General features: G+C 47.2%; 1 protein-coding gene across 1 annotated transcript in view; it reads left to right on the forward strand.

Annotated features, from left to right (window-relative positions):
• Positions 1-494: 494 nt before the first annotated feature.
• LOC139750932 (uncharacterized) overlaps positions 495-10,991 on the forward strand; it is a 27,810-nt gene continuing 17,313 nt past the window's right edge. The window contains exons 1-5 of the mRNA XM_071665887.1: positions 495-687; positions 989-1,193; positions 2,676-2,800; positions 3,371-3,558; positions 10,553-10,991. The exon at positions 10,553-10,991 is cut by the window's right edge and continues 170 nt beyond it. Coding sequence (XP_071521988.1) covers positions 638-687; positions 989-1,193; positions 2,676-2,800; positions 3,371-3,558; positions 10,553-10,991 — 1,007 coding nt within the window. The 5' untranslated portion in view covers positions 495-637. The remainder of the gene's footprint in view (positions 688-988; positions 1,194-2,675; positions 2,801-3,370; positions 3,559-10,552) is intronic.

Genomic DNA, 10,991 nt, shown 5'->3' on the forward strand with positions numbered 1-10,991 from the left:
CTTCTGGAATAGTTCGATGAGACGATGACGAACTGGTTGTGGATACGGGAGCTGTGGTTTCGGTCCATTACGCATGAGAGCTAGAGAATGGATGGGAAGGAATGGGACCATTTCTCCAATCTATTCCTGGCCATACCTCGCCAACGCGGGAGTTGGCAAACATGTATGAAAGAAAATAAACGCTATCAGGGACTCAGGAATGAGGACACACACACACACACACACACACACACACACACACTATGAAGACCGTACACTCAGTTACTAAGGGCGCACATCAAACTCACACTACGAGATGTGAAAGACATGTGTGTACTGGATAGTTCGTCTGTCCTTCTACATTTGCCCTCTGCGGTAAAGATATTCAAGGCAGTGCATAGCAGACCCCACCTGGCAGGTGAGCCATGATAAAGGAATGCGTTATCACTGGTATCTTATCTCTCTTATCAGCCTAAGGGGAGGCATGGCAACATCCCGAGCGGGGAGCTAACAGGGGTAAGTGTACAGTGCTGCTTCACACGCAGTCTGGGAAAGATGGTGTTGGGAGGGCCAGGGAAGGCTGAGAAACGGTCTCTCGTGCACCTCTCGACTGCCGAAGGGACACTCCAGTAACTGGTCCAGGTGACTCTGGAACGGAATGGGGCCTAGCGATTCCAGCCAGGCCTTGTGGAGTGACTTGTTATTAACGTAAGGCGCGAGGAAGTTCCTGCGAAGCGTTTAAAGACGTAGAGTGAAGTGATTTTAAAGTGACGCGGGTAGTGCCTCCCTCCCACCTCTCTCTCTCTCTCTCTCTCTCTCTCTCTCTCTCTCTCTCTCTCTCTCTCTCTCTCTCTCTCTCTCCCTTATATCACACTCTCTTCCATCCTCCATACTATCCCTATCTTTACCCCTTCCCCCCATTCTTTCCCTCGTGCCAGAACGAAAGCTCTTATCATTTTCCTTCTTCTTCTTTCTCCTCCTCCTCCTCCAGTCTCCTCCCCTCCTGCAGGAGTGAGGAGGAAATGTCGTATCTCCGGGAGGCGTTGGTGGCGTGGTTGGAGTGGACGCTGACGGCTGTGTTCGGGTTGCTCGTGGGCTTCAGGCTGGCATGGGCCTGGGTGAAGGGCGACCTGCGGGAGTCGGGCGTTCGCGACGTCCCCTCCTCCTGCCTCCACGACCCGGCCCTCGGAAGACATAAGTTCATCAAGCTCCAGGTACTGCGAGACTCTTGTACACCAGGCAGGACAGTGTGGGTGTATAGATAGGTAAGGTAAGGTAAGGTTAGGTCTGGTCTTTGTATGGACAGTTCTGGCGCACAGGAACGCACACACACACACCTCCAGGCAGACAGACAATCAACTGTGCAGTGCTATACACAACAGAGGAAGGTAAGTTGCTTGTATGGCCTACGGTCTTGACGACCCTGGCAGTTGATAGGCCTCAAATCCAACTAACCAACCAACCAACCAACTAACTAACGAACCAACCAACCAACCAACCAGCTAACCAGCCAACCAAGCAGTCCTTGTATGGAGGGATGAGATGCCGCATTGGTAAACAGATTTACCAAATGCAGTCATCAGAGTATAAGACTTTCCCACATACGTAGATAAACAGAGAGAGAGAAATCAGTCTCAACACACCCGTAGATAGACAGGTAGATGTACAGACAGACAGATCGTTAGGTAGATAGACAGGTAGATAGACAGACAGACAGACAGACTGTCAAGTTGATTCGACGGAAAATGATTTTCTATTGACGACGATGGAATGACCTGTGTGAGTACAATGATGAGGTCCAGTACCACAGACCCTCCGAGGGTGGTATACAAGCATTACTATCAAGAATATAGTCTCGGTGTCCTTCGAAACCCAGATAGCAATCAGTCTCTACGTTACAATCGTTATATTCTACTACTTTTCAGTTCCCCTCCCGTACATCGGGGTGTATTCTGTCGCGGATTGGTCAAACCATCCAAGAACGACCGTGAGTAATAAGTGTGTGACTGTCTTTCAGGTTAGCCAGATGTTATAGTGTCTTAAACGTGTTCATGATTTACAACACATGTGGGAAGTGTAGTGCATCAGAGGTTGTATAATCTGTTCATGTCACAAAGGTTTTAGGAAAACACATCCCTTGATAGCAGGTTAGGTAAGGTGTAGGTTGTGTGTGTGTGTGTGTGTGTGTGTGTGGTGTGTGTGTGTGTGTGTGTGTGTCTGAGAGAGAGAGAGAGAGAGAGAGAGAGAGAGAGAGAGAGAGAGAGAGAGAGAGAGAGAGAGAGAGCCACACATGCATAGTGGGAGTAAGAGTGTATGATGTGGTCTTAGAATTATCTTGATCACCTCAGTGAAGAAGATGGTCAAGATCTGTCTGGTTGGTGGATGTGGTAACTTACGTTGACGGTCTTAATGACCCACTCTGGTAGTTGACGGTCTTAATGACCCACCCTGGTAGTTGATATGACCCAACCAACCAACCAACCAACCACTAACCATCTAACCAACCAACCAACCATCCAACCAACCAACCAACCAACCAACCATCTAACCATCTAACCAACCAACCAACCAACCAACCAACCATCCAACCAACCAACCAACCAACCAACCATCTAACCATCTAACCAACCAACCAACCAACCAACCAACCAATAAACCAACCATCTAACCAACCAACCAACCAACTTTCTTTCCAGAGTTTGAAGCTGCACTATGTGGAGGCTGGAAACCCCGTGAACCCCCTGGTGGTGATGATCCACGGGGCACCAGACTTCTGGTTCACCTGGAGGAGGCAAATCCCCGCCCTCAGCCATGACTACTGGTAAGGGCCCACCTCCCTCACGAGGGTGTTTACCTGTCTCACTGTCTATATCTCTGTACCTAAAAGCCTTACGCAACCCGTGTGCTTCAAGGTTTATCAGTAAGGGGTCGTCTGTTGGTGTGTGTAAGGTGTTTACTGCTGTAGATAAAGCTAGGACCCACACACACACACACACACACACACACACACACACACACGGACAGTGAACAGTTCGAGAGATGTAGGGTTGGAGCAACATAGAAGACATTACATGAAATTAAGCAAGAAACTTATTAGGAAAATATGTACAGAAATATTCTTATTGCACCTTTGAAAAGTGAGTCTTAAGTGAGAGGGAAAGGGAGAAAGATGTTCATGTATAAGGATACAAGACTGATAGGAAATACAAAAGGATAGTAAACAAAAGAGTATCAGAGCTCGTAGGTGATCTTGGTGACCAAACAGAAAACGACGTTTGTCATACGCTATTCTAAACAAACATGGAGTGTGTGTGTGTGTGTGTGTGTGTGTGTGTGTGTGTGTGTGCCCTCCTGAGTCAACGTGTGTCTGTCCTCCTCCTCCTCCCTGCAGGGTGGTGGCGGTCGACCTCCGGGGTTGTGGGGACTCCGACGGCCCCAGCTTAAGGACGAAGTACACAACACGTCACCTCGCCGAAGACATCGCCCACCTCATCAGGGCTCTAGGTACGTCCGTCTTCCTCAGCAGGGGGATCGATCTCAGGAGGAGGGAGGGAGAGAGGGAAGGAAGGAAGGTGGGAGGTTCCTCCTAAGTACAAATGGTCCTCGGCAGGTTTCTCGACGGTACTGAGTTGGTAGATCCGTGTGGGAGGTAGGTGTGGTGACAGGGGACTTGTGATTGGTAGTGGAGAGAGAGCAGTGTGTTTTATAGGGGACTTGTGATTGGTAGTGGAGAGAGAGAGCAGTGTGTTTGATAGGGGACTTGTGATTGGTGGTGGAGAGAGAGAGCAGTGTGTTTGATAGCGGACTTGTGATTGGTGGTGGAGAGAGAGCAGTGTGTTTGATAGGGGACTTGTGATTGGTGGTGGAGAGAGAGCAGTGTGTTTGATAGGGGACTTGTGATTGGTAGTGGAGAGAGAGAGCAGTGTGTTTGATAGGGGACTTGTGATTGGTAGTGGAGAGAGAGCAGTGTGTTTGATAGGGGACTTGTGATTGGTGGTGGAGAGAGAGAGCAGTGTGTTTGATAGGGGACTTGTGATTGGTAGTGGAGAGAGAGAGCAGTGTGTTTGATAGGGGACTTGTGATTGGTGGTGGAGAGAGAGCAGTGTGTTTGATAGGGGACTTGTGATTGGTGGTGGTGGAGAGAGCAGTGTGTTTGATAGGGGACTTCTGATTTGGTCTGGAGTCCGTGAGAGGAGCTGGATTCGTGGACGACGTGATGCGTAACGTGTCGTCACGTCGTATGAAAGGAGAGAGAGAGAGAGAGAGAGAGAGAGAGAGAGAGAGAGAGAGAGAGAGAGAGACACTCAAACCGTGCACCCTCCAGTATATGTGTGTGTATGGGGTCTCTGTGCACCCTCCAGTATATGTGTGTGTATGGGGGTATGGACCATGGTGGTCTGCAGGGTCCTCGGTGCAACTGAGGGGGGTGTGGATCTGGGGGACCCCCCCCCCCCCCCCACCCCCCCCACGGTCACTTTGAGTATATCCTGTGTACACTTGAGCAGTGAGAGTCGAACCATGTGGACCTCCCGTCTGATGTTTTCAGCCACGACACTTTGGCGAAGAAGGAGGAGGAGGAGGAGGAGGAGAAGGAGGAGGAGGTGTGTGTGTGTGTGTGTGTGTGTGTGTGTGAAATGTCATGGCTGTCTTCTTTATGTCCTGGTTTAATACATATGTTCAGTTTCACACCCTCCCTCTGTGTGTGTGTGTGTGTGTGTGTGTGTGTGTGTGTGTGTGTGTGTGACATCAGGACCTTCGTTTAGGATGGAGTGGATGGATCTTAGAAAACGGAGTGTTACGATGGAGTGCACAGATCTTAGAAAACGGAGTGTTAGGATGGAGTGGATGGATCTTAGAAAACGGAGTGTTAGGATGGAGTGGATGGATCTTAGAAAACGGAGTGTTAGGATGGAGTGGATGGATCTTAGAAAACGGAGTGTTACGATGGAGTGGATGGATCTTAGAAAACGGAGTGTTACGATGGAGTGGATGGATCTTAGAAAACGGAGTGTTACGATGGAGTGGATGGATCTTAGAAAACGGAGTGTTACGATGGAGTGGATGGATCTTAGAAAACGGAGTGTTACGATGGAGTGGATGGATCTTAGAAAACGGAGTGTTACGATGGAGTGGATGGATCTTAGAAAACGGAGTGTTACGATGGAGTGCACAGATCTTAGAAAACGGAGTGTAAGGGAACAGCTCTCCTCTTGTTCTTGCTTCTAGTATAACAAGGGAACAGCTCTCCTCTTGTTCTTGCTTCTAGTATAACAAGGGAACAGCTCTCCTCTTGTTCTTGCTTCTAGCATAACAAGGGAACAGCTCTCCTCTTGTTCTTGGTTCTTGCCAGAACAAGTGAACAGCTCTCCTCTTGTTCTTGCTTCTAGTATAACAAGGGAACAGCTCTCCTCTTGTTCTTGGTTCTTGCCAGAACAAGTGAACAGCTCTCCTCTTGTTCTTGCTTCTAGTATAACAAGGGAACAGCTCTCCTCTTGTTCTTGGTTCTTGCCAGAACAAGTGAACAGCTCTCCTCTTGTTCTTGGTTCTTGCCAGAACAAGTGAACAGCTCTCCTCTTGTTCTTGGTTCTTGCCAGAACAAGTGAACAGCTCTCCTCTTGTTCTTGGTTCTTGCCAGAACAAGTGAACAGCTCTCCTCTTGTTCTTGGTTCTTGCCAGAACAAGTGAACAGCTCTCCTCTTGTTCTTGCTTCTAGTATAACAAGGGAACAGCTCTCCTCTTGTTCTTGGTTCTTGCCAGAACAAGTGAACAGCTCTCCTCTTGTTCTTGCTTCTAGTATAACAAGGGAACAGCTCTCCTCTTGTTCTTGCTTCTAGTATAACAAGGGAACAGCTCTCCTCTTGTTCTTGGTTCTTGCCAGAACAAGTGAACAGCTCTCCTCTTGTTCTTGCTTCTAGTATAACAAGGGAACAGCTCTCCTCTTGTTCTTGCTTCTAGTATAACAAGGGAACAGCTCTCCTCTTGTTCTTGCTTCTAGTATAACAAGGGAACAGCTCTCCTCTTGTTCTTGGTTCTTGCCAGAACAAGTGAACAGCTCTCCTCTTGTTCTTGCTTCTAGTATAACAAGGGAACAGCTCTCCTCTTGTTCTTGGTTCTTGCCAGAACAAGTGAACAGCTCTCCTCTTGTTCTTGGTTCTTGCCAGAACAAGTGAACAGCTCTCCTCTTGTTCTTGGTTCTTGCCAGAACAAGTGAACAGCTCTCCTCTTGTTCTTGCTTCTAGTATAACAAGGGAACAGCTCTCCTCTTGTTCTTGGTTCTTGCCAGAACAAGTGAACAGCTCTCCTCTTGTTCTTGCTTCTAGTATAACAAGGGAACAGCTCTCCTCTTGTTCTTGGTTCTTGCCAGAACAAGTGAACAGCTCTCCTCTTGTTCTTGCTTCTAGTATAACAAGGGAACAGCTCTCCTCTTGTTCTTGGTTCTTGCCAGAACAAGTGAACAGCTCTCCTCTTGTTCTTGCTTCTAGTATAACAAGGGAACAGCTCTCCTCTTGTTCTTGGTTCTTGCCAGAACAAGTGAACAGCTCTCCTCTTGTTCTTGCTTCTAGTATAACAAGGGAACAGCTCTCCTCTTGTTCTTGCTTCTAGTATAACAAGGGAACAGCTCTCCTCTTGTTCTTGCTTCTAGTATAACAAGGGAACAGCTCTCCTCTTGTTCTTGGTTCTTGCCAGAACAAGTGAACAGCTCTCCTCTTGTTCTTGCTTCTAGTATAACAAGGGAACAGCTCTCCTCTTGTTCTTGGTTCTTGCCAGAACAAGTGAACAGCTCTCCTCTTGTTCTTGCTTCTAGTATAACAAGGGAACAGCTCTCCTCTTGTTCTTGCTTCTAGTATAACAAGGGAACAGCTCTCCTCTTGTTCTTGCTTCTAGTATAACAAGGGAACAGCTCTCCTCTTGTTCTTGCTTCTAGTATAACAAGGGAACAGCTCTCCTCTTGTTCTTGCTTCTAGTATAACAAGGGAACAGCTCTCCTCTTGTTCTTGCTTCTAGTATAACAAGGGAACAGCTCTCCTCTTGTTCTTGGTTCTTGCCAGAACAAGTGAACAGCTCTCCTCTTGTTCTTGCTTCTAGTATAACAAGGGAACAGCTCTCCTCTTGTTCTTGCTTCTAGTATAACAAGGGAACAGCTCTCCTCTTGTTCTTGCTTCTAGTATAACAAGGGAACAGCTCTCCTCTTGTTCTTGCTTCTAGTATAACAAGGGAACAGCTCTCCTCTTGTTCTTGCTTCTAGCATAACAAGGGAACAGCTCTCCTCTTGTTCTTGCTTCTAGCATAACAAGGGAACAGCTCTCCTCTTGTTCTTGCTTCTAGCATAACAAGGGAACAGCTCTCCTCTTGTTCTTGCTTCTAGTATAACAAGGGAACAGCTCTCCTCTTGTTCTTGCTTCTAGTATAACAAGGGAACAGCTCTCCTCTTGTTCTTGGTTCTTGCCAGAACAAGTGAACAGCTCTCCTCTTGTTCTTGCTTCTAGTATAACAAGGGAACAGCTCTCCTCTTGTTCTTGCTTCTAGTATAACAAGGGAACAGCTCTCCTCTTGTTCTTGCTTCTAGTATAACAAGGGAACAGCTCTCCTCTTGTTCTTGGTTCTTGCCAGAACAAGTGAACAGCTCTCCTCTTGTTCTTGCTTCTAGTATAACAAGGGAACAGCTCTCCTCTTGTTCTTGGTTCTTGCCAGAACAAGTGAACAGCTCTCCTCTTGTTCTTGGTTCTTGCCAGAACAAGTGAACAGCTCTCCTCTTGTTCTTGGTTCTTGCCAGAACAAGTGAACAGCTCTCCTCTTGTTCTTGCTTCTAGTATAACAAGGGAACAGCTCTCCTCTTGTTCTTGCTTCTAGTATAACAAGGGAACAGCTCTCCTCTTGTTCTTGCTTCTAGTATAACAAGGGAACAGCTCTCCTCTTGTTCTTGCTTCTAGTATAACAAGGGAACAGCTCTCCTCTTGTTCTTGCTTCTAGCATAACAAGGGAACAGCTCTCCTCTTGTTCTTGCTTCTAGTATAACAAGGGAACAGCTCTCCTCTTGTTCTTGCTTCTAGTATAACAAGGGAACAGCTCTCCTCTTGTTCTTGCTTCTAGTATAACAAGGGAACAGCTCTCCTCTTGTTCTTGCTTCTAGCATAACAAGGGAACAGCTCTCCTCTTGTTCTTGGTTCTTGCCAGAACAAGTGAACAGCTCTCCTCTTGTTCTTGGTTCTTGCCAGAACAAGTGAACAGCTCTCCTCTTGTTCTTGGTTCTTGCCAGAACAAGTGAACAGCTCTCCTCTTGTTCTTGGTTCTTGCCAGAACAAGTGAACAGCTCTCCTCTTGTTCTTGGTTCTTGCCAGAACAAGTGAACAGCTCTCCTCTTGTTCTTGGTTCTTGCCAGAACAAGTGAACAGCTCTCCTCTTGTTCTTGCTTCTAGTATAACAAGGGAACAGCTCTCCTCTTGTTCTTGCTTCTAGTATAACAAGGGAACAGCTCTCCTCTTGTTCTTGGTTCTTGCCAGAACAAGTGAACAGCTCTCCTCTTGTTCTTGCTTCTAGTATAACAAGGGAACAGCTCTCCTCTTGTTCTTGGTTCTTGCCAGAACAAGTGAACAGCTCTCCTCTTGTTCTTGGTTCTTGCCAGAACAAGTGAACAGCTCTCCTCTTGTTCTTGCTTCTAGTATAACAAGGGAACAGCTCTCCTCTTGTTCTTGGTTCTTGCCAGAACAAGTGAACAGCTCTCCTCTTGTTCTTGCTTCTAGTATAACAAGGGAACAGCTCTCCTCTTGTTCTTGGTTCTTGCCAGAACAAGTGAACAGCTCTCCTCTTGTTCTTGCTTCTAGTATAACAAGGGAACAGCTCTCCTCTTGTTCTTGGTTCTTGCCAGAACAAGTGAACAGCTCTCCTCTTGTTCTTGCTTCTAGTATAACAAGGGAACAGCTCTCCTCTTGTTCTTGGTTCTTGCCAGAACAAGTGAACAGCTCTCCTCTTGTTCTTGGTTCTTGCCAGAACAAGTGAACAGCTCTCCTCTTGTTCTTGGTTCTTGCCAGAACAAGTGAACAGCTCTCCTCTTGTTCTTGCTTCTAGTATAACAAGGGAACAGCTCTCCTCTTGTTCTTGGTTCTTGCCAGAACAAGTGAACAGCTCTCCTCTTGTTCTTGCTTCTAGTATAACAAGGGAACAGCTCTCCTCTTGTTCTTGCTTCTAGTATAACAAGGGAACAGCTCTCCTCTTGTTCTTGCTTCTAGTATAACAAGGGAACAGCTCTCCTCTTGTTCTTGGTTCTTGCCAGAACAAGTGAACAGCTCTCCTCTTGTTCTTGCTTCTAGTATAACAAGGGAACAGCTCTCCTCTTGTTCTTGCTTCTAGTATAACAAGGGAACAGCTCTCCTCTTGTTCTTGCTTCTAGTATAACAAGGGAACAGCTCTCCTCTTGTTCTTGCTTCTAGTATAACAAGGGAACAGCTCTCCTCTTGTTCTTGCTTCTAGTATAACAAGGGAACAGCTCTCCTCTTGTTCTTGCTTCTAGTATAACAAGGGAACAGCTCTCCTCTTGTTCTTGCTTCTAGTATAACAAGGGAACAGCTCTCCTCTTGTTCTTGCTTCTAGTATAACAAGGGAACAGCTCTCCTCTTGTTCTTGGTTCTTGCCAGAACAAGTGAACAGCTCTCCTCTTGTTCTTGCTTCTAGTATAACAAGGGAACAGCTCTCCTCTTGTTCTTGGTTCTTGCCAGAACAAGTGAACAGCTCTCCTCTTGTTCTTGCTTCTAGTATAACAAGGGAACAGCTCTCCTCTTGTTCTTGCTTCTAGTATAACAAGGGAACAGCTCTCCTCTTGTTCTTGCTTCTAGCATAACAAGGGAACAGCTCTCCTCTTGTTCTTGGTTCTTGCCAGAACAAGTGAACAGCTCTCCTCTTGTTCTTGCTTCTAGTATAACAAGGGAACAGCTCTCCTCTTGTTCTTGCTTCTAGTATAACAAGGGAACAGCTCTCCTCTTGTTCTTGCTTCTAGTATAACAAGGGAACAGCTCTCCTCTTGTTCTTGCTTCTAGTATAACAAGGGAACAGCTCTCCTCTTGTTCTTGCTTCTAGTATAACAAGGGAACAGCTCTCCTCTTGTTCTTGCTTCTAGCATAACAAGGGAACAGCTCTCCTCTTGTTCTTGCTTCTAGTATAACAAGGGAACAGCTCTCCTCTTGTTCTTGCTTCTAGTATAACAAGTGAACAGCTCTCCTCTTGTTCTTGGTTCTTGCCAGAGCAAGTGAACACCTCTCCTCTTGTTCTTGCTTCTAGCATAACAAGGGAACAGCTCTCCTCTTGTTCTTGGTTCTTGCCAGAACAAGTGAACAGCTCTCCTCTTGTTCTTGCTTCTTGCCAGAGCAAGTGAACACCTCTCCTCTTGTTCTTGCTTCTAGCATAACAAGGGAACAGCTCTCCTCTTGTTCTTACTTCTTGCCAGAACAAGTGAACAGCTCTCCTCTTGTTCTTGCTTCTAGTATAACAAGGGAACAGCTCTCGTCTTGTTCTTGGTTCTTGCCAGAGCAAGTGAACCGCGCTCCTCTTGTTCTTGCTTCTTAAAAGAACAAGTGAACAGCTCTCCTCCTCAGATTCCCATTCCACCTCATGCCTCCACCACCACAACAACTGACCAACTCCTCTTCATCCCGAGGGGCTTCCACTATAATACTGAACAACAGCTCCACCACCACCTCCTCCTCCACCTCCTCCAACAGGTACCTGTTCTTCGTGCGGTTACCCGTCCTCACCACCTCCTCCTCCACCTCCTCCAACAGGTACCTGTTCTTCGTGCGGTTACCCGTCCTCACCACCTCCTCCTCCTCCTCCACCTCCTCCTCCAACAGGTACCTGTTCTTCGTGCGGTTACCCGTCCTCACCACCTCCTCCTCCACCTCCTCCAACAGGTACCTGTTCTTCGTGCGGTTACCCGTCCTCACCACCTCCTCCTCCTCCTCCACCTCCTCCTCCAACAGGTACCTGTTCTTCGTGCGGTTACCCGTCCTCACCACCTCCTC

The sequence above is a fragment of the Panulirus ornatus genome, chromosome 1 (genome assembly GCF_036320965.1).
Source record: "Panulirus ornatus isolate Po-2019 chromosome 1, ASM3632096v1, whole genome shotgun sequence".
Taxonomy (NCBI): Eukaryota; Metazoa; Arthropoda; class Malacostraca; order Decapoda; family Palinuridae; genus Panulirus; species Panulirus ornatus.